General features: G+C 39.9%; 2 protein-coding genes and 1 pseudogene across 2 annotated transcripts; all 3 read left to right on the top strand.

The window, feature by feature from the left end:
• Positions 1 to 2,290: 2,290 nt before the first annotated feature.
• Positions 2,291 to 2,863, top strand: LOC127131261 (probable magnesium transporter NIPA6). The gene has a single exon (XM_051060189.1). The coding sequence runs from the start codon at positions 2,291 to 2,293 to the stop codon at positions 2,861 to 2,863; it is 573 nt and encodes a 190-aa protein (XP_050916146.1).
• A 937-nt stretch (positions 2,864 to 3,800) lies between these two features.
• On the top strand, positions 3,801 to 5,864 carry LOC127127643 (uncharacterized; annotated as a pseudogene).
• A 3,491-nt stretch (positions 5,865 to 9,355) lies between these two features.
• LOC127131260 (uncharacterized) lies at positions 9,356 to 11,668 on the top strand. The gene is made up of 2 exons (XM_051060188.1): positions 9,356 to 11,021; positions 11,322 to 11,668. Exons 1-2 carry the CDS (start codon positions 9,356 to 9,358, stop codon positions 11,666 to 11,668), a joined length of 2,013 nt encoding a protein of 670 aa, XP_050916145.1.
• The last annotated feature ends 12,439 nt before the right edge of the window (positions 11,669 to 24,107 follow it).

Genomic DNA, 24,107 nt, shown 5'->3' with positions numbered 1-24,107 from the left:
AATTAATATCAAGGTTTGATAAAAGTGCTTTTACAAAAATCACTTAATTTTTAAGCTAAAAGCAAATATGCGGAAAATTAGAGAAAACAAAGATTTGATGAGGCAGTTCCCCTGCCGTCCTCGCTTCGGGGTACGTCTGCCCTCAATTCTAAAACTAGAATTGAGATTGCTTTAATAGATATCACCTGTTGAGTTTAACCGTTTACACAAGGATTGCAAAGCAAATATACAACAGAATTCTCAAGACGTTGAATGTTGCTTTCACTCCTTGTTCCTTGATTCAAGGTGAATCACGTCCTTCAATTGTTGTTGATAGACCTCCGATTCCAGCCCCTTTGTTGAATAACCCTCAGTTCTTCAAACCCTCGGCCCGGCTGATCTCAACTACAACAAATCGAACCCGAAATCTTCCCTTCAATATCGCTGAATCCGCTACTAGATTGATGAAGACTTCCTCTTCTCAATCACCTTCGCTCAGCTGAAAATTGATGAAGAAATTTGTCCCAAAACCCCCCAAAAACAAACCTGTCTTGGAGGACAAAACCCTAAAGGTTTCATTCAAGAAAAAACCTGTCACAAGCTTCAACCCGAACCGGATTCCCCAATCACGGCTTCGAACGTTATCACCTTTAACCAATCACAAAGCACTTCAAAAATGGTTGTGTGTATTTGATGTGTTGTGAGATGTTAAAGATGAAGATGAAGAATCTTGGACACCTATTTCACTTTTTCTTGTTCTTTGAACACTTGAATCAAATTATCAAAATGTTAGTTGATACAAGTAACTAAACTTCTATTTATAGTAACCAACCAACCCACTTAACAGCTTTTCAAACAGAGTGGGAAATACTTAAAAACTGAATTTGCACACGAACGGTCGACCATAGCAGGTCTATGCGTCGACGCATGGCCTGTAGTTTTGGACATACTGAAAAGTACATCAGTATGCGTCGATCATAGGTCGGCGTGCGCTGACCCCTGCGGTCGACGCAAGCCTTTTGTGCGTTGACCCGTGGGAAATGCATTGTGTTGTGCGTTGCCCCGTGGGAAATATCCTATGTTATGCGCCGACCCTACGGTCGACTCATACCCTGCAAATCTGCAAAAATTCAGATTTTATGGTTTTCATGCATTTTGTCATGACCATATTTTATCCACATATGTGTCATACCCCGATTTTGGCCCTGAAAATTTTTCCCCATCAATCACTCGTTTGCATTCTTTCTTCATTCACCTTCATATCCTTCATTCATGTTCATGTTTATTATTTCATTTTTTTTTACGTTTTTCACATTCCAAATCTACATTCATATTTTCTTCATTCACATTGAAAAAAAAATTCCATTCATATTCAAGAATTTCCACATACTCATTCATAGTTCGATTCCTTCGTTCATTCATTCAATCATAATCACCAATGTACATGGCATATGAATAACTTATAATAAAAAACATCTCATCACATGATTACATGAAGTTTCTAAGATGCAAAGAGAGAACCTTGTCTTGCTACAAGAAACACCAATTTTCATTCATTGCAAATCATAGATTATCCAAAAAAATACATAATTTACAAAGAGCAGCACGTAGCATTATCTGATCACATGAAATTCACAACTGAGTCCTTTATTGGCCTTGATGTGGTGAACTATATTCAGCTTCTCGGTCCTAAATATGAACTCTTGAAGAAGAAGTATCTGGATGAATCTTCTGAGCGAAAACGACTTCACAGGTGCAATACGATTGTCTTCACGACGTTTCATATCCACATGGCTACGTTCATGCTTCATCTTCTACTACTTCTGATTCATCTAAACCCAAAGAACCTACTAAGAAGTTCCCGTTTACACTTGATCCCTTTCAATCTCAAGCTATTAGTTGTCTTGAAAATTCTGAATCCGTTATGGTATCTGCACTTGCATCTGCTGGGAAAACTGTTGTGGCTTTATATGCAATTGCTATGTCGCTTCGAGATGGTCAACGTGTTATCTACACTTCTCCTATCAAGGCATTTAGTAACCAGAAGTATAGAGAATTTAAAGAAGAGTTTTCTGATGTTGGTTTGATGACTGGTGATGTTACCATTGATCCCAATGCTTCTTGATGACTACTGAAATCTGGCGAAGTATGCAATACAAAGGGTCTTCTACTGTCCCTAATGCCAAGGAATTTGCTGATTAGGTGGCAAAGGTGCACCAACAGCCTTGTCATTTTGTTTATACAAATTACCGACCAAACTAATGTCTTTGTTTATATTGGGATATGCTCCATAATTGGATCGTTGACTGTCATGATTGTAAAAGCGATTGGCATAGCCATTAAACTTACATTTGATGGTTCAAATCAAAATGTTTACTTTCAAACATGGATTTTTACAATGGTCGGCATTTCCTGCATCATTACTAGTTTAAATCACCTTAATATGGCATTGGATACTTTGAACACAACAGTGGTTTCTCCAATCTATTATGCATTGTTCGCTTTGTTTACAATATTAGCCGGTGCAATCATGTTTAAGGATTATTTAGGACAAAGTATGAGCAGTATTGCATCAGAGCTATGTGGTTTCATCATTGTTTTATCTGGAACAACTGTATCGCACTACACTAGAATACCAGATCCTCCCGTCAATACCGATGTATACAGTCCCCTGTCACCAAAACTTTATCAGCATTACAAACATAATGAAGAACATTTTTGGAGAATACAACAACAACACAAAAATCAAATGCAAAACCTGTTTGATGAAGGCCTCTATTTCGTGTTTCTGTTGAAGGATCAAGAATGGAATCTTTGGTGTCGGACTGTCTGTTCAGTTGGAACAGGTAACTCCGTGGCAGTGGCCGAGTTGCGACGGAGATGATGCGAGGCGATCAAGGCTGCTGGATAGTACACACAAGCGTTCTTCCTGTGTCTACTGTCTTCCTTCACTCCTGCTGGCATATCAACAGAGCATATAATACCGTCAAAAATGACGGAATACGGTTCAAATGGAAGAACCGTTCCTTCCTTCTTTCCATGGTTGGACTATGCAGCAAAATATCCTCTTTCTGAATTCTTTAAAGCAAGACCACCTTTATGGAACACGGCGTTGCAAAGCGAGTCTTTTGATGATGACGAGTTTGAACACTTTGAAGATGTTATAAAAGAGACTGATAAAGAACCTGCAATCGTATCAGATAAAAGTGATGAACCTGTAATTGCACCTGATGAAAAAGGGTGATGAAACTGTACCTACTGTTTGGAACTCGTCATCAGTTGTAGCTATTGTTGGAGGTAAAGGTGCCATCAAGGAATCCATAATTTTTTTGTCTCAAAAGAGGAACTCTTGTTCCATACTTTCCTTTACCGGTGACTGCATATCTTACGCAAGAGGACCACTCAGGAACTGATTCAACAGATGGTGCTAAAATTCTTCAAGTGTGGCATCAGCCATATTTCCCATGCTCCTGATAGACCGTCAACATCAGAATGTAACACACTTGCCAATGCTTCAGCCGTCGTCACCCACGTTCAGGTTGAAGTATTTGCTGCTACGGTACCACCTGAAACCATGAACTGAAGCATCAAAATCAAATTTGTAACCAGAATCATTTAAGGAAACAAGGTTGCTTCAGACATCGGAGAAAACAACATTATATCTAACATCTTGTCTTTGGAACTAGATGCATGGGAAGATTCACTAGTTAAGTTGTTGGATGAAACTGATACAGCCTTCAAAGCACCTACTTTGCGGAAAATCCAAGACAAGAATCAGTCCATGTTTTCCTTTGCCAGACAAGATAATTCCTTGAATAAGACATCTGTTTTGCAGCAATCTGGGATCCCAAACAATTAAGCCTAATACGGAACTCTCATTGGCTGCAAAAGAAGGTCTTGGACTTAGCATTGGAGGTGATGTTAGCAAACAAATTGTTCAAGACACACTTAAACAAGAGAGTCCCGTAGTTTCTGGAAGTACTAGCTTATCTTTAGGCATTAAGGAGCATTTGTTTACATCTGTTACAAGTCCGAAAATTAACATGATAAATCCTGATCTTGATAAAGGAGAACTTGTCTCACTGGAATTATCTTTAAGCAAGGAGGAATACAGTACTCATAGTTCAAATACTGATGCTAAAAGTGATAGTGACACTACTCGTGTTAATAGCAGGGTTAACTGGGATCTGAATACTACAATGGATGCATGGGATAAAGGGAGTGATGCCAGTTCTGTTAAAACTTCTATTGATGGGCTGAACATTACTCACAGTGCACACGATGAGAAACATTTAATGAGCACTAGGATTCCAAAGGTGCAACAACTTGTGAATGATCTCTTTGAAGGAAAGGAACCAAACAAGGGTGTTAACCCTGTTGAAGCAGTTGACGTAGCTAATGGTCATCTAGTATGTGGACATGGAAATATATCCTCCTGCAATAACAATGCGCCAACTCTTCATCAGGAGGCTCGTGCTATGTCTGCTATTCTTCTCCGGAAGCAACTCACTCGCGATGATTCATTTCTTTGGCCGCATCTTTCGCCGCAAACTCATTCTTCTCTCAAATCGCTTCTTCTTTCTTCAATTCAAACCGAAAACTCCAAATCGATTTCTAAGAAGCTTTGTGACACAATCTCTGAACTTGCTTATGTACATCGGCGACTCTCCCACACCGCATATCAAACACCTTCATGATATCTTTCTTCAGTGTCTTACTTCCTCTACTGTTAATCCCGATGTTCGAATTGCTGCTCTTAATGCTGTTATCAATTTCATTCAGTGTCTGTCCTGGTTCCGCCGAACGAGATAGGTTTCAGGACTTGCTGCCGGCTATGATGACAACTTTGACCGAGACGCTTAATTCTGGCCAAGAGGCCACCGCACAGGAGGCTCTTGAGTCGCTTATTGAACTTGCCGGGACTGAACCTAGGTTTCTCCGAAGGCAGATTGTTGATGTTGTTGGGGAAATGCTTCAAATTGCTGATGCAGAGTCCTTGAAGGAAGGAACTAGGTATTTGGCTATTGAGTTTGTGATTACTCTTGCTGAAGCTAGGGAGCATGCTCCTGGTATGATGAGGAAGATGCCACAGTTTATTAGCAGGTTGATTGCTATTCTTATGAAGATGCTTATGGATATTGAAGATGATCCAGCTTGGCACACTGCGGAGACTGAAGACGAGGACGCCGATGAAACTAGCAATTGTAGTGTTGAACAGGAACGTTTGGATAGGTTATCTATATCTTTGGGAGGAAATACGATTGTTCCTGTTGCCTCTGAACAATTGCATACATACTTGGCTGCAGCCGAGTGGCAAAATCGCCATGTTGCATCGATTGCACTTGCTCAGATAGCTGAAGGATGCTCCAAGGTCACGGTAAAGAAATTTGGAGCAAGCGGTGGCTATGGTATGGAACTCGTTTCCCGATCAACATCCCCGTGTGAAGTGGGCAGCCATTAATGCAATTGGACAACTGTCTACTGATTTGGGTCCTAATTTGTAAGTTCAATATCGTCCAGGAGTGTTGCCAGCCCTAGTTGCCGCCATGGGTGATTTTCAGCACCCTCATGTATAGGCTCATGCTGCCTCAGCAGTACTCAACTTCAGTGAGAATTGTACACCTGATATTTTAACGCCATGCTTGGATAGAATAGGTAGCAAATTGCTTGTACTTCTTCAGAATGGTAAACAAATGATTTGCCTTCTCATAATGGTTTTGAACATGTCCATGTTGCACTACCCACTCCATTGCTTGCTGAAGTAGTAGACAGGATGCCCATTTTGTATCAATATTACACACACTCCATTTCTTCAAGTGTGTTGAGAAATTTCGCTGCAATAAAAAAATCACAATAACTCAGTAAGGCAGTAAAAATTCACAAGCAACAAAAATGAAATGTTTTCACAGAAGAAGTACAAGGTACATGTTACCTTTTTTCAGAATAAGCACCAAAACAGGGTAGACAAACTGACGGCACCAAAAGCACTTCCAAGTCCGACATCCTTTTGATCTCAGCTGCCAATTCAAAACCCTAGCGGTGGGACTATAAGAGGATCCGTTACTGTTCACTAAAGAAGAGGTGAGATAACGGCGAAAAACCCTAGAAACGAGAGAAAGGAAACCAGAGAGCTTCAATTGCAATTGCAATTACCTGAAGCCACCATTCCGGAACACGAAGGGAAGTGGAAGCAGTTCGAAGAACGACCAAACCGTTGTCGCATTCGCGGTTTCACAGGTTATTACCTTCCCCTTATGCTTGTTGTGTTGTTTATCATAGTTGGATGTCGCTAGATGAAACTCCATTGTCGGGGTATTACCTTCGTCACCATTTGTGATTTTCAAAATGAAAGAAGTTTTTGAGGGAAGGTTGATTTTTTTAGAAAGAGATGAACACCACTGTTTCCATTCGCTTTTGTTTTTCTCCAGAGTTTTTATTATGATTGACCGTCAGTATTAGTAATGGTTCTATGGCTTGGAAACAATAATAGTGGCCTTTACTTTACTCGCTGCACCTTCGTTTTTCCCACCTTGCTGTTTCAAAGATTTGGCTGACACCTAGCCATTAATGGAGATTTATTCTCCTATGTTCGTCCCCCCCCCCCCCCCCCCCCCCCCCCCCCCCAAAACAGCCATGTGACTAAAGTGGTGTCCCTGCTCCAGTACCACCTCACTTCGGGCCAAGCCGGAACGGGTCTTCTATAACCCAAGCCCAGACAGTCCAAGAGACTGTTGGGCTTTCTTTTGTCCCAGACCCATCTCATATTTAGTTTATTTTATTTATTTTTTTATTATTTTTATTTTTGGTTCTTGTTTATGTATTTGGTCGTTGGTACCCTAATAGCAAACAACTTGTGGCCTAGCGGAGAGGGAGATTAGCTCACCTTCTCTTTGGTTTTTCAGCATTTTTGATTTTCTCATATTTTCTTTAATTCTCACATTTAATTAAATAGTCTTACTACTAACATGTTTCTATTGTTTATTCATTTTTATTATTTTATTTTTAATATAACTTAAGTGATTATTCTTTCTTTGGGATTTATGTGAAATATAAATTTTTATGTGTGAGGTATGTTTCAATCATGATAAATCATCTCAATTTCATTGATAAAAAGAAAAAAACCATTCAAAAATAATAATGATAAATATCACTTAATTCTCAATTCAATGTCGAGCCCATTTCCATACCCTTGTAAGTCGATTGCTTGTAAGCGTCGCCATCAACCTCACATGGCTTACTCTTGGGCCTTCTTACAACGAGCTCTTAAGCAACATCAACTTAACTTTCAATAATTTCAAACCTCTGTACTTTGATTATTTTAACTTATTATTCAAGACATTTTCTAAATAAAGCGTGAAGAAAAAGATTACCTGGATGGAATGTCCAGTCGTAATCCCGAATATTAGGCTCAAGCTGTAAGAGCTTGCAAGCCGTTAATATTCGTCTTCTCTTTAACACTCAAATATTCAAATCATTTTCTAAATAAAACGTGAAGAAAAAGATTATCCTGGAGGGAATATCCAGTCATAATCCCAAATATTAGGCTCAAGCTGTAAGAGCTTGCGAGCCATAAATATTCGTCTTCTCTTTCACACTCCAAGATTCAAAACCTCTTCTTAATAAAGTTGGAAGAAAAAAATTACCTGGAGGGAATATCCAGTCGTAATCCCGAGTATTAGGCTCAAGATGTAAGAGCTTGCAAGCCATAAGTATTCGTCTTCCCTCCAAAACATTCGTAAGTATTCAAATCATTTTCTTAGCAATATTGGAAAGAAACAGACTGCCTGGGTGGAATGTCCAGACGTAGTTCCGAGTATTAGACCCAAGCTGTAAGAGCTTGTAAGTCACAAGTACTCGTCTTTCAAACTTCAAAATACCTAATTCCTACCGTAATACTTTTTTCAATAAAGATGGAAATGGAACATGGTGTATACCGTGCACTCCTGAGACTAGGATTCGAGATGTATATCTCGCTCATCCAAGTTCTCGCCATTATTCAAAACACATCAAATCAATCAATTTCTTTCCTCGCCGCTGTGCGATTGATCTCTTAAACCTTTTCACAAAGGAAAGGTACTTTGTTTCAAAACAATGCAAGGCAATGTTTTTCCACCTGTTTTGGGTAGTCCAACAATATTTTGGTCGATTTGACACAAAGTAGCTTTCGCTAAAATCGACCAACAAACAAACATTTTCTACCCAGAACTACGTAAGCCTTGACTTCTCTATTGAGATACGTAGGAGCAGGATTTGTAAATCTTGTCAGGCCCACTAATAAAAAACTTAGGTTTAGTCCTTCGTCAAAAATCCAAAAACATTTCTTATTTCTTCTATTCTTTCTTTCCCACCTAATAAATTGAAAAGCCTAACATTTCAAACTAACATTAACTCACACAACTGACCTAATGGTTCCCGTTGAGTACAACGGACGTGAGGGGTGCTAATACCTTCCCCTCGCGTAATCGACTCCCGAACCCTGATTTGGTTGCGACGACCAATAATCATTGTCGTTTTTTTTTTGGGTTTTATCGATATTTCCCCTTTCCTTTTTAGGAATAAATAAAGTTCGGTGGCGACTCTGTTCAGTGCATCATTGTGAGCGTGCGATTGCGTTTCGCTAGGTCGTATCCCACATTTTTTCGAGGTGCGACAATATGTTGTATGAAATATAATAGTTTAGATGAGCATAGAAAAGGATATGATAGGTGATATGTTGCATTTGTTTTGTAGAGGTGGAATCGACAATGCCGATTCATCCATGGTGGTCATTTGTCATCATCGAAACCTATGATCGTATGTTGTATGATAGTTTGCCCTTACATACTCCCCCTTTTTGATGATGACAACCTGTGTGAAGGAGAACATGCAGCTCCTTGAGAAAAAATTCCGAGATTTAGAAGGAGACCATGTCTTTGGATCTGCTGCCAAAGAAATGTGCCTTGTATCCGGTTTGGTGATTCCAGCCAAATTCAAAACTCCAGACTTCGACAAATATAAGGGGCATACTTGTCCAAAAAGCCATCTCATCATGTATTACCGCAAAATGGCTGCACACGTGGAGGATGACAAGCTAATGATCCACTGCTTTCAAGATAGCTTGAGTGGGGCTCCTTCCAAGTGGTATTTAAGTCTGGATCAGAATAGGATCAGGTGTTTCCAAGACCTGTCAGACGCGTTCATAAAACACTACAAATATAACATGGATATGGCGCCTGACAGAAGACAATTGCAGAGCATGTTTCAACATGACAAGGAGTCCTTAAAAGAGTACGCTCAGAGATGGAGGGAATTGGCTTCTTAGGTTGAACCACCTCTTGCTGAGAAGGAATTGGCTGAACTGTTTATCGACACTGTCCAGCCTCAATTCTACGAAAAGATGGTTGGAAGTGCTTCTTTGGGATTCTCCGAGCTTGTTGTTATAGGAGCTCGCGTGGAATATGGTGTAAGGAATGGCAAACTGGCGGCTGTAGCTGAAACTTCAAATGTTAATCCGAAGAAGTTCTCTGGAGGGTTTCCTAGAAAGAAAAAAGGGGAAACAAATGATGTGACAACTGGTCAGGGAAGAGCTCCCCTAAGAAGGAGACCACAACAATATCCACCTCAGCAGTATGTTCAACAACCAATTCCCTATCAGCCACCCATGTATCCCGTCCAGTATGCTCTACAACCGTACGTGGCTGCTGTGACGCCTGCGTTCAATCAACAGCCTGCTCAGGCTTATCAAGCGCCTCCAGTCTATCGACCAGCTCCAGTTCAACAACGTGCTGCGGCTCCGCCAGTTTATCAACAAGCACCAGCAGCTCCTGTTTATCAACAACCAAGAGCTCAAGCGCCGAGGCAGAATGCTCAAAACCAAAATAGGAGACAAGGGGAGAGGGCGACCTTCAATCCAATCCTGATGTCCTACACCGAGCTTTATCCCTCCTTGTTGCAAAAGGGGTTGGTAGTTTCCAGACCTATGGGACCACCACCTGATCGTCTTCCTCCATGGTACAACCCTAATGCACACTGCCCTTTTCATGAAGGTGCCCCCGGGCATGACTTAGAGGGTTGTTACGCTCTGAAGCATAGGGTTCGGGAATTGATTGAGAGCAAGATCTTGTCTTTTAAAGACATGGGACCGAATGTAAAGAAAAATCCCCTTCCTTCCCATGAAAATCCTGGAGTCAACGCCATTGAAGACGCTTCTGTTGGTGTTACGGTTGATAAGGTGGAGGATGTTAAGACTCCTTTGGCAGCATTCCATGCCCGATTGGTGGAAGTTGGCCTGGTTGATGTCGATCATGACGACTGTGAAGAGTGTGCCACACACCTAAGAGGATGTCAGGTGGTACGAGATAATATCCAAAACTTGATGGATGAAGGAGTGCTTCAAATATCAAATGTTGTGAAGAATGAGGATGTGTTGGTGATTGAACCTTGTTTCAATTTACCTGAACCAGTCGAAATCCCATATTATAGTGATGGAGTGGTCTCGGTAAACAGTAAGCCATCGCCTGTCGAGATATGTATGCCCACGCCTTTTCCCTACGAGAGCACCAAGGTTGTGCCTTGGAAATATAAGATTACTGCTGTGGATAAGGTTGTTGAAGGAAGTTCAGACGTTGAGGTGACAGAAGCTGTAAGTGAAGACGTCACAAATATTGCAGGAATGAGCAGAATGACCCGTAGTGGTCGAATCTATACACCCGAATTCAATGTGACCCCCCAAGGGCCAAACAAGGAATCAACGGTTGTAGCTCCCACTAAAGAACCCGAAGTGGTTCAATCCGAAGATGTTGTTGAATTCTTGAAGTTAATCAAGAAAAGTGACTACAAGGTTATGGACCAGTTGCCTCAAACACCATCTAAGATCTATATTCTGTCTTTGCTATTGAACTCCCAAGCCCATAGGGAGGCTTTGTTAAAGGTGCTTGCTCAAGCTCATGTAACACAAAGAATAACAGTAGACCAATTTGATGGAGTGGTTGCAAACATCACAGCTTGCAACACTTTGAGCTTCAGTAGAGAGGAATTACCTGAGGATGGACAAAATCATAATTGTGCCCTCCATATCTCGGTAAAATGCAAAGATGATGCTTTGGCAAGAGTGTTGGTTGATACCGGATCTTCTCTGAATGTTATGCCAAAGAGAACACTCGCCAAGTTATCTTATCAAGGACCAGCTATGAAGCCTAATGCCTTGGTAGTGAAAGCTTTTGATGGTTCCAGAAGAATCCTGATTGGAGAGGTTGAATTGCCCATATTGATTGGCCCTCATGTATTCCCAATTAATTTCCAAGTCATGGATATTAATCCAGCATATAGCTGCTTGTTGGGACGTCCGTGGATTCATGCTGCAGGGGCAGTCACCTCCACCTTACATCAGAAGATGAAGTTTGTAGTGGACAATCAACTAATCATCATTTCTGGAGAAGAGGACTTTGTGGTCAGTCACCTTTCATCCTTTAGATATATCGAGGCTGATGAGGACGCTTTGGAAACTTCTTTCCAAGCTCTTGAAATAGCCAATGCCACTTTTGTGGAGATGAAGGACCCTGTTGGGAAAGCTTGTTCATCTTTCACTTCTCTGAAAAGCGCAAAGTCTAGCATTGAAGGAGGAAACCCTGAAGGTTGCGGTCAGCTTATTGACATTCGTGAGAAGCATGATCATTTTGGTTTGGGATATGTGCCTTCCGCTGCGAAATGAGCCTGAGTCCCTGCAAAGGACAACACCCGAAGCATCCAGGAAGTATTCCTCAGCACAGGATTCATCCATGGAGATCAGGTCAATGCAATTGGAGATAGCACCGAAAGTGAAGATGAGCCATGCTTGGTTTACCGGTGTGAGACAGCTTTAAACAACTGGAAGGCGGTTGAGATCCCCGAAATTTTTCCTTTGTCAAAGTAATAATTGTTGTATTTTCCTTTCAAATCCTTAGCTCTGCCCAAGGCTAATGGATCATGTTGTAGGGCCCCTTTTCATTTTCAAATAATCATTATCAGTGAATAAAAGACATTTTGTTAAATTCTTATTCATTTACTCAGCTTTCTCTTAAGAAAATGGCAATCTTTTCAAAAACAAAAAACTTTTCATTTATGCATCTTTTATTTTTACTTTTCTAAAAGAAATCAATCATTCAAACATGCAGAATAAACGATAACCCCGTTGAATCCAATGACTTTACTACCTCTCATAACTTTGACTCCCCTATCTACCAAGCGGAAGAGGAGGGTGAAGAAGATTGTTACATCCCCGACGAACTGGCAAGGCTGCTCGAGCACGAGTCCAAAGCCCTTCAGCCACATGAAGAACCAGTGGAAACAATCAACCTTGGCACAGAGGAAGAGAAGAAAGAAGTCAAAATCGGCACCACGCTTGAAGCAAGCATCAAAGAGAGATTGGTCAAGCTGCTACAAGAATATGTTGATGTATTTGCATGGTCATACCAGGATATGCCAGGTCTCGACACCGACATCGTTGAGCACAAGCTCCCGCTTCAGCCAGACTGCCCGCCAGTAAAACAGAAACTCCGAAGAACAAGACCAGATATGGCTCTGAAGATTCGTGAAGAATTCAAACGACAATTTGACGCTGGTTTCCTCGCAGTGGCGAAGTACCCACAATGGGTAGCTAATATTGTACCTGTGCCTAAAAAGGATGGAAAGGTGAGGATGTGTGTTGACTATAGGGATCTGAACAGAGCTAGTCCAAAGGACGATTTCCCTCTACCACACATTGATACTCTGGTAAACAACACTGCAAGTTTTGCTGTATTCTCCTTTATGGATGGTTTTTCTGGATACAATCAAATCAAGATGGCTCCAGATGACATGGAGAAGACCACTTTTATTACCCCTTGGGGCACTTTTTGCTACAAGGTAATGCCTTTCGGTCTCAAAAACGCTGGGGCAACTTACCAAAGAGTTATGGTCACTCTCTTCCATGATATGATGCACAAGGAGATAGAGGTCTATGTTGACGACATGATTGCTAAATATCAGAATGAAGAAGATCATATGAGCCATCTGAAGAAGTTGTTTGAACGCCTCAGAAAATTTAGATTACGATTAAACCCTGCAAAATGCACATTTGGTGTCCGTTCGGGAAAGTTGCTTGGTTTCATCGTTAGTTAACGAGGAATTGAGGTGGACCCTGACAAGGTTCGAGCTATACAAGAAATGCCTGCTCCACGTACCGAGCGAGAGGTTAGAGGCTTCCTGAGACGTTTGAATTATATCTCAAGGTTTATCTTACATATGATGGCCACATGTGAGCCTATCTTCAAATTGCTTCGAAAAGATCAAGCTGTTGAATGGAATTCTGATTGTCAAAATGCTTTTGAGAAGATTCGTCAATACTTACAAGAGCCTCCTATTTTGATTTCTCCTATCCCAGGAAAGCCATTAATCATGTATATGATTGTGCTTGAAGGGTCAATGGGATGCGTGCTGGGGCAACATGACGAAACTGGTCGGAAAGAACATGCTATTTACTATTTGAGTAAAAAGTTTACTGATTGTGAAAGTCGATATTCACTTTTGGAGAAAACTTGCTCCGCGCTAGCATGGGCCGCTCGTCGTTTGAGGCAGTACATGATTTGCCATACTACTTTGTTGATCTCGAAGATGGATCCAATAAAGTACATCTTTGAGAAACCTGCCTTGACTGGAAGACTTGCCGGTTGGCAGATGCTTTTGTCAGAGTACGACATCCAGTATGTAACCCAGAAGGCAATCAAGGGAAGTGTGTTAGCAGAGTATCTTGCTCACCAACCAGTTGAAGACTATCAGCCATTGAAGTTTGATTTCCCCGATGAGGATATAATGGTAATAAAGGATTGCGAGATCCCAGGCCCAAATGAAGGACCAGAACCAGGATCTCGATGGAAGCTCGCGTTCGATGGTTCTTCCAATTACAGTGGTCATGGTGTGGGAGCTGTTTTGATGAATCCAAATGGTGGTTTTACCCCTTTCACAGCAAGGTTATGCTTTGATTGTATGAATAATGTCGCTGAATATGAAGCTTGTATCCTTGGTCTTGAAGCCGCAATTGATCTCCGAATCAAGATCCTAGAGGTGTATGGAGATTCAGCCTTGGTGATCTATCAGGTCAAAGGTGAATGGGTAACTCGTGATGCGAAGCTGATCCCGTATCGTGCTCATGTTGTGAAGATGATAGAATACTTTGATGATATCACTTTCCATCACATCCCAAGAGTAGAAAATCAAGTGGCTGACGCTTTGGCAACATTAGCATCAATGTACCAAGTCAGATTCCATAATGAAGCTCCACTTGTTCGAATCGAGCGAAGAAATAAGCCTGCTTACTGTCAACTGATTGAAGAAGAAACTGATAGTAAACCATGGTTTCATGACATCAAGCGGTATCTTTTAAGTCAAGAGTATCCAGAAGATGCTACATTGTTGGATAAGAAAACTCTGAGGAGGTTATCGTCCAAATTCTTTTTGAGCAATGATGTGCTTTACAAGAGAAACCATGACATGGTTCTGCTCAGATGCGTGGATAGGCACGAAGCAGACATGTTGATCAAGGAGATTCATGAAGGATCCTTTGGGACCCATGCTAATGGACATGCCATGGCCAAAAAGATTTTGAGAGCTGGCTATTACTGGTTGACCATGGAGTCTGATTGTTTTAGCTATGCAAGAAAATGTCATAAATGCCAAATTTACGCTGATAAAGTGCATGTACCACCAACATTACTGAATGTTTTAACATCACCTTGGCCTTTCTCAATGTGGGGCATCGACATGATTGGTGCTATAGAGCCTAAAGCTTCCAATGGTCACCGCTTCATCCTGGTTGCCATTGATTACTTTACTAAATGGGTAGAGGCTGCTTCCTACACCAATGTGACGAGACATGTGGTTGCTCGCTTTATCAAGAAAGAGATTATCTGCCGCTGTGGAATCCCTAGCAAGATCATTACAGATAACGGTTCGGACTTGAACAACAAGACAATGACAGAATTATGTGAGAGTTTCAAGATTGACCACCATAATTCTTCTCCATACCTTCCAAAGATGAACGGTGCTGCTGAAGCTGCCAACAAAAATATCAAGAAGATCCTGCAAAAGATGGTGAAAACTTATAAGGATTGGCACGATATGTTACCCTTTGCTTTGCATGGATACCAGACCTCAGTCCGCACTTCAACAGGGGCAACCCCATTCTCCTTAGTGTATGGGATGGACGCAGTTCTCCCAGTTGAAGTAGAGATACCTTCAACGAGAATATTGATGGAAGCCAAGTTGGACGAAGCTGAATGGATCCAGAACAACTATGATCAACTTAACCTCATTGATGAGAAGCGTATGACCGCTCTGTGCCATGGACAATTGTACCAGCAACGAATCAAGAAGGCATTTGACAAAAAGGTCCGTCCTCGAGAGTTCAAGGAAGGAGATCTCGTGCTCAAGAAGATCTTGCCAGTACACAAAGATTCACGTGGGAAGTGGACTCCCAACTATGAAGGCCCATACGTTGTAAAGAGAGCATACTCTGGAGGTGCTCTATTTCTCACAACTATGGATGGCGAAGAGCTCGGTCACCCTGTGAACTCTGATGCAGTCAAAAGATACTATGCCTGACAAATCCCGGTGGACTGAAAACCCGAAAGGGCGGTCCAGGCAAAAGTTAGGGATAAAAAAAATGGTAGCTCGCTAAGTTGAAAACCTGAAAGGGTGACTTAGGCAAAAAGGAGCGTCCCGATGGATTGAAAACCCGAAAGGGCGATCCAGGCAAAAATTAGGGACAAAAGGCATAGACTGCATCGGTTCGTCACTGATCAACACAGAAGAGCTAAAAATGGAAGATTAATCTGGTTACTCCCCTCAGAAGCAAGGTCTCGTGGAGCCATTGTTATTAGGGATAGTAGTAGTCATTGTGATTCAATGTAAACCTTTCCCTATTGCCATTTTCAAATTTGTAACATTCCATGGAGCTACGCCATTTGTGTGCTACCATTCTTGAATAAATACAAGTTTGCCCATCAAATCTATCATTTGCTATTTTTCTCTGATTTTCTTTGTTATGCAAAATGTCATTTATTTGTTAATAATGAAATTTTGAACTCAAAAAAGAATTTTTCAACATATTGAGAAACACAATTTTGCTTTGACATGAGGAAATATTAAAAGGAAATCTTTCGTCTTTCCCCGCAAGTCTCAATTTGCAAGACTCCCCTTGGATGATCAACATCTATCTCTAGAGAGCACAAATTTATCATTCTCTGGAAGGATTATTGGGCCAGTCGTAACTGTTCAGCTTGATAGATCCTCCTTTGATGCATTTACTCACTCCTTTGGTTGAGTTATTGGTGTTGAAAATTCAGTACCTCCATAAAGCTTTCCCTAATTTTCAGTCTGTATATTGTCAGCATTTGCATTTCATGATCATTCATACATCATAAGCAAAATCCAAATCATGCATAGCCGAAATATACTTGGTGCTCATTTTGCATTGACCTAGGTCTTGTTGTTGATCCTATATCCTTTGACCTCTAATTCTGGTTTATCGTTGGTGCCCTTAAACCAACGTCCGGTTTTCGCAGTCATTTTCAAAGTCCAATTGTTGTTGGCAAACTCCGTTAAAAGTTGGTTGTAGTCCATTACTTACGGTTAAAAGTCCAATTGTTGTTGGCACGAGCAGAAAGTTTAATTACCCTATCTTTCCTGATGGTTCCGTGAAAGTCATGTATGACTTATCATCTTGAGGAATTTCCAGAAGCTTGGAGTTTTTTCGTGTTAGAAAACTCCAATGATGTTCCTTTGTATGTTTTCCAATATTTTTGGGTCATGTATGAACCTGTTGTTGAACTTTCATTCCAGTATTGTCAGGTCATGTATGAACCTGCTACTGAACTTTCATTCCAGTATTACCAGGTCATGTATGAACCTGTTGCTGAACTTTTTGTTCCAATGTTGTCAAGTCATGTATGAACTTGTTATGGAAATTTTCTCAAAAAGTTCAAGTTTGTCATCAGGTCATGTATGAACCTGTTGATATACTTTTTTTGAGTTTTTCTGAGTTTGTTAGGTCATGTCTGAACCTGCCGTCAGAAAATTCTTTGAATGATCCTGTTTTGTCAGGTCATGTATGAACTTGTTGCTGAACTTTTTGTTCCAATGTTGTCAAGTCATGTATGAACTTGTTATGGAAATTTTCTCAAAAAGTTCAAGTTTGTCATCAGGTCATGTATGAACCTGTTGATATACCCTTTTTTATTTTTCTGATGTTGTTAGGTCATGTCTGAACCTGCTGTCAAAACTTCTTGTTATTCCATCATTGTCAGGTCATGTATGAACCTGTTGCTGTTGAGCCTTTATTCCAGCATTGTCAGGTCATGTATGAACCTGTTGCTGAACCTTTTGTTCCAATGTTGTCAAGTCATGTATGAACTTGTTCTGGAAATTTTCTCAAAATGTTCCAGTTTGTTATTTGGTCATGTATGGACCTGTTGATATACTCTTTTTGAATTTTTCTGAGTTTGTTAGGTCATGTCTGAACCTGCTGTCAGAACTTCTTGGTATTCCCCAGTGTTGTCAGGTCATGTATGAACCCGTTGCTGTTGAGCTTTTATTCCAGTATTACTAGGTCATGTCTGAACCTGTTTTGGAAGAATCTTTATCTTTGATTATTTCAGTGTTGTCAGGTCATGTTTGAACCTGTTGATATACTCTTTTTGAATTTCTGAGTTTGTTAGGTCATGTCTGAACCTACTGTCAGAACTTCTTGGTATTCCCCGACATTGTCAGGTCATGTATGAACCCGTTGCTGTCGAGCCTTTATTCCAGTATTACCTGTAAGACCCCAATTTTGGGCCATAAGATCCCTCATGGCCCATATCATATCATATCATAACCTCGAGGATCACTGCATGCCCTGGTTTCCCTCCTAGTGGGTAGGTTGCCTTGTGGGTTGTTTCTTGATCACCAAGCATATTTTGCATTTGTATATCTTTGCTTTTCATATGTTTATCATTCAAAAAGTACAAAAATATTGTCAGTTTAACCTTGTTGCTTGCAGTTGAAGCAATTATCAGCAATTAGGTCAAAGTCAGTCAACAGTCAGTCAAAGCAATGGATGGTGGCCATTCTTGCAGAATTTGGGCACCATGATCAATAATCAAGAGTTCATATAACTTGGGACATCATTTGGAATCAAGTTCTCAAGGAATTAGGGTTTGAAATTCATCAGAAATGCTTCAATCATGCAAAACCCTAGAAAAGTCAACAGAAAGTCAAACTTGGTCAACTGTGAATTTAATCAGTGATTTGATGGATGGAATTGATTTGAAGGAGCTCATTCATGTCTATATAAGCCTCATGTATCATGCCAAACCTCATCACGGAAGAATTTGAAGCAAAATCAGAAATTTCCCAAAATAGAAAGTGGACCTGTAATTTCAACTGCCAAAAATGGAAACTTCTTGATCCTCAACTTGCATCATGATACAAGCTTCAAATGAATTTTTGCCCAACATGAAAGTTGAAGATCTTGTTCCCCCATTTTCAAAAAGTCCAAGAACTCCCAAATCCCATGTATGGTTTGCAAGATATGATCATTTCATTTTCACCATTTTTTGAACTTCAAAGAGCCATATCTCATGATTCCTTTGGCCAAATTTGATGGGGTTTTTTCCTACAAGCTCCATTTAATCCCCTCTTTCCAAAAATTCATTCATCATTTACCAAAACCTCACCATTCAAAATGGCATTTTTTGCCTTGACTTTATTCATTTCAAGTGAGAAAAAGTTGACTTTTTAATTTAACAAGTTTTAAGCAATTTGGCCTTTTGGGATCTGTTTTAAATGTTGTTTGAAACTTGTTCACAAGCCCAATTCGTGCAGAATTGCACACCTCCATATCCACTTGTCCAAAATTAGCAAATATGCAAAATCACTTCATTTAAGTTAACTTGGATTAGCACATGATTAGCCAATGTTAAACAGTGATATATAAAGTTATTTTCTGCATTTCTAAACCTAGCTACAGCCTCCATCGCCCAGAATTCTCTCTTCTCTCTCAATTTGCATTTTCACCAAAATTGAATTTCTGCACAAAAGCTTCAAACCACACGAGCTACTCTTGATTGTATCATCACCTAGCCACCATTTGGAGCCCTTTTGCAGCACAAAACTCCAGCTGGAAGATCATCTTGAGTTCTGTTTTTCCAAGCATACAACAATGACAAATCGAGCTTTGAAGGTTTCCAAGCAGCATTGAGCTAAGCTACCTCAAGAATCCATCATCTCAAAGCATTTTGGAGATTTGTTTAAGCTTACAACATCCAAACAACCACTGTTCCTCGATTTTCTTCACAGCCAAGTAAGATTTCGACTATCCTTTTTCTCTAATCCATGCCATGTGTTAGATAGAGCTTGCTTTGCTGAGTCCATTATAACTTGAATCACCTGAAATGATTAAGAAATGCACGAGATATCTGGATTTGAAATTTCTTGTTCATGATAATTTTTGCTCGATTCTTGGATGTTGGTGTGTTTTAGTGATGATGCTTGCTGGATATATCATGCTTGTTGTGTGTAGATTCGATTGCTATGGTCGATTCATGTTTCTGGGTGATTTAATTTTTCATGATTTGAATGAAGTTGATGAACACACTGTTACTGCAGTAAAACCCTAAGAAACATTTCCCAGATTTCCTTTTTTTCAATGTGTTTGTTTCGTTACTATTGATGTTGCATGATGATAATGCTTCGTTGCCATGCTGTTTGCTTAAGTCTGGATGAATTCGTTTTGCCATGATGATTGATGAAGATGAACATTGCTGTAAACCCTAGCCATTTTCCAGAGCATGAGCATCGATTGGCTCTGTCACTGTTTCATTGAAAACTGGCCAATCAAAACATTCTATTTTGTGGCCCTAAACGATGCGTTTAGTTAAATGATGCGCTTTATTACAATTGTGCCACTCGGTCAATGGTTTGACTCACTAATTCATGTTATATGGTTCATGTTATTCCAATTTGTTACATCAACTTGCAAAATTCATTTTCTCATTCAATTCAACTCCAAAAATCATGAGATTTTTTGCATCTTGCTCACATGAATGTCTAGTATTTTGTCATGATTTTTATTGAATTTTTGGTTGGCTGGATTTTAATTGGCTTTAGGGTTCTTAACATGTATGCCTATTTGATACCTTTTGCCAATCCTTTTGTGAAATGATCATGTTGCATCCAATGCCCCTGAAATTTTTTGTAGCTAATCTACACTCATTCATGTTCATTTTGATGTGAAGTTTGTGCATTTATCATATGTGATGTGTGAGATATGAATTTTTGAAGTAAGGTGTGACAATTTGTGTCACACCAATGTTATGCAATTTCATGATTTTTGTTCACATGCTTCCTGGCCTCCAAATAATGTGAACTTTTGCATGAGCCCTCTCTTATGTGTCTAGTTGATGTGTGATTTTTCCTGGATTTAATTGTGCCATTTCCTATTTGTTTGTGATTTTTCTTCCCTGCCTAGTCAATTGTTGACTTTGTGTGACACATCTGGCCATTTCATTTGGGAAATTCTCATATCTTATTGTATGATCATGAAATTTCACATGTGCATACTAGACATCTTGAGCTTTGCATTGGTGTTAATCCCATCCATTTCTCATCTGTTTTCATTTTGTTATGATTTTTTGAAGATGACACATGTTTTGTTGACTTCTTTGTGCACATTTGAAATTGTGTTGACTTCCTGATTTTATTTGACTATCTTCCCATGATCCAATTGAGCTGAAATTTCATATTCATGCTATGTTATGGATTGTGATTGAGTATGAATTATTTCATGATTTTTGGAATTGATTATGTTTGGGTTTGAGCTTGGTCTTGCTGTTGACCTTTTGTGTGCTCCCTCTTGCCATGTTTTGACTTCTTTGGTCTATAAAATGATGTTGATGCATGATATAAACTTGAATCCAATTGGGATTGTTCCTTAAATGTTTGAATTTGACTTTGGTTGACTATTTGTTTGCTGTTTTGACTTTTATCATTTGTTTTGACCCTAGGCTTGTCCTAGTGGTCTTTTGGACTTATGTTGAGTTCATTGTTTCAGGTTAAGCAACAATGCCTCAAAGATCATACAAATTTGATTGAGCTTGATTATATATCATGAGCTAACCTTTGTTTTGTAGGTGTTGTGACTCATATGATTTGAGTCTTGTGCTTGGCACATTTGCCTGTCTGTTTTGATTGTTGGTTTCTACTTCCTTCTGATTTAAACTTTTGAACTGTGTACTGATCTGTTTGACTATTTCAGGTACCCTTTAGTTGCTTTATTTGCTTGCTTTGCTATTTAGCAATTTGCTTTTGAGGTATAATTACTCTTTCTTCATGTAGTCTGGAGACCCGGCCTGTTATTTGGCCGGGCAAACCGTCTGAAGTCCTCCTTAAGAGGCAATGCTTGTGTGTGTTTAATTTTGTCCCAAGCAGGAAAAGTCCTTCAAATAAGGCAATTGGTAGATCAAAGGGATAAGCAACCTATCCCCTACTATTCAGTTAGTCTTCTCCTTGCTCCCATTACATGGTTGTAGCATTGAGATCAAAACCCAAGATCTATTGAGTCAATAATGTGGAAAGAGCTCCATCTTTCTGAGCTCCCACACTTTCTTACATGCTCTCTCAGACCTGAGATAGAAGCAATGAGGCACACCCCTCATCTCCTTTCATCTGCTTCACCTTAGCCTCTCAATGGCAAGGTTAAGAGCAAATCTTTGACCCTATTCCAGTTGGCCTCAGTGCCTAACCCTCTTGTATGAGCCTCCTTGTTTGGATATAGAGTGTGCTGTTTGATATTCATTGATTGATTGATTGCTTCATATGCACATTGTTGCTTGTATGCTTTATGCATCCTCATCATTAAAAGCTCATCAATGCATAATCATCTCATTTGTCTTTATGACTTGTCTTTTTTGTTTACCCATTGAGGACAATTGTAAGTCCATCTCTTTGGCCATTGCTCCTATGATGTGGAAGGATAGAGTGTAAGACCTCATTGGTCACTCATATCTTCTGTTGTTTTGTTTGTTTGATTGTGAGGAAGCAATTATAAGTCCCTGTAAGTTGGCATTTGCTTTCCTGTGATCCTGTTGCATTGTTTGTTTGTATGTGAGGATACAACTGTAAGTCCCTGTAAGTTGGCATTTGTTTCCTAGGATCATATTGAGTATGTTAGAGTAAGCCCAGACAGATTGGCATCTGACATCCATGTTTTGCTTTCTTTGTTTATGTGAGGTTGCAATTATAAGTCCCTGTAAGTTGGCATTTGCTTTCCTATGATCATATGTTGCTTTTGGTTCTTGTATGTGAGGATCCATTGTAAGTCCCTGCAATGTGGCATTGGCTTTCCTATGAGCATATGTGTAGTTGACCTAAGTCCAGATAGATTGGCAGTTGACTTCCATATTTCACTCTTTGTATTCCATCTTTGGAGATTAGTGTAAGACCATTGAGTGGCCTCTGATATCCCGTTCTGTTTTAGGAGATTGGTATAAGACCAGTGATTGGCATCCGATATCCGCCTTTGTTGACTTTCTTGTTTGTTTGTTATTATCCATTGCTTATTCCAAAGGACACACTTGAATCATCTTCTATATGATTTCAAGAAGTGAACCTTCTAAGAAGTTTTACAACCCATCTTCATCCATTCATCATTCATTATGTCCTAGACTTTTTCACACTTTGCTTCTAAACTTGACATAAGTGTTGTGCAAACATCTTCATGCTTTTCAAACTAAAAACCTGGACCCAAGTCCTTGACCTTTTTTTCAAACCCCATTTCATAATACTTCTCTGAATCAATCTTAATCATACTTTGACTCCATTTTCATAATCACAATCAATTAACTTCACCCATTCACTTGTTTTGGCTTTGTCCATTGATAATCTTTTCATGCATTAGCCATAGGTTTCAATTATCTTTGTGGTTGATGTAAATCTTGCCTATCCTTAGTGAGTCGACAGTAAGACTTCCGTACTGAAAACAGGGTTAACCCCTCTAGTGCGTCGAAGCTATCCTCGCGTGGTGGATGTTGTTCTTGGTCGAGTTTTCTCCCATTGATAATGAAAAGCCTCAGTGCTATTGTTTAAAATTGAATCCACCAACTTTTGGAAATCTTTTAGCCGAACTACGGCGTTTTGATCCTTACCTTTGATGGAAGGTACGTAGGCAACGGGTTCATCCGTTCGAACACAAAAATAATTAACTTGTATATTCTTTTCTCATCATCCCAATCATGTTTGCACAATACTTATGTCATAACAAATAACAATTTTTATACAACAAGTGTGAAAAGGGCTCCCTAGGAGTACCTAGGACGTAGTGGGTGCCTAACACCTTCCCATTGCGTAATTTACCCCTTACCCAGACTCTCTGATCTTTTTATTAGTTTTCTACGTGTAAAACTTCTTAGGCTTTTGTTCGCTTTTTAGCCAGTCCTTTGGATAAATAAAAGTGCTGTGGCGACTCGAAATTTCAATGTATCTCTTGCTTATGGTTTAATCGATAAATCATATAGCGACGAATACACCGCTACAGAAAAGTGGCGACTCTGCTGGGGAAATATCGATCCTTGGTGGTATTGCCTACTTTTCACCCTTGTTGTGCTATATTATTATCTGTTGTATGACATATTTTTGTACAATTTGGGATCACTGTATTGATTGTAATGTGTGAATTGCTTGATATACATTTGCTGTTTGCTTTGGTGATCTGTGAGATGAGTTCTGTACCCGAACTCGAGTGCACTCTAGGATAGGAGAATGGCATAGTCTTGTTGACTGGTGTGGAGTATTCCTTAGCCAGTTGACTTGCGAGTCCATTCACTTGGTGGAGGTCATGTTGAATTAATAATGTCACACAAGTTATTTGTGGTTAGGCATTATTCTTTCAATCATGTTCCGCAGAAGCCAAGGACCTTAGTTTACCAAACCCATCTTGGCCTATTTTTAGGACCGTAGTGCGGAGGTCGTTCAGATGTCAGTTCTGACACGATTGTTACGCGATACTACACTCATAAGAGTTTCTCTTGAGAATATTCTTGGAATACGAGTATTCGTTCCTCCGATAATATTCGAGAGATGGAACGATGATTATGGGAACC

The sequence above is a fragment of the Lathyrus oleraceus genome, chromosome 3 (genome assembly GCF_024323335.1).
Source record: "Lathyrus oleraceus cultivar Zhongwan6 chromosome 3, CAAS_Psat_ZW6_1.0, whole genome shotgun sequence".
NCBI lineage: Eukaryota > Viridiplantae > Streptophyta > Magnoliopsida > Fabales > Fabaceae > Lathyrus > Lathyrus oleraceus.
Note: the sequence above shows the minus strand (reverse complement) of the source record. Positions and strands in the feature narration are given on the sequence as shown.

Bases quoted from the DNA above. Each gene is read 5' to 3' on its own strand.
- LOC127131261 (XM_051060189.1), top strand. From the start codon at position 2,291: ATGATTGTAAAAGCGATTGGCATAGCCATTAAACTTACATTTGATGGT.
- LOC127131260 (XM_051060188.1), top strand. From the start codon at position 9,356: ATGGTTGGAAGTGCTTCTTTGGGATTCTCCGAGCTTGTTGTTATAGGA. The intron at 11,022-11,321 runs GTGCCCTCCATA...TTCATGCTGCAG, and splicing joins GGATGGACAAAATCATAATT to GGGCAGTCACCTCCACCTTA.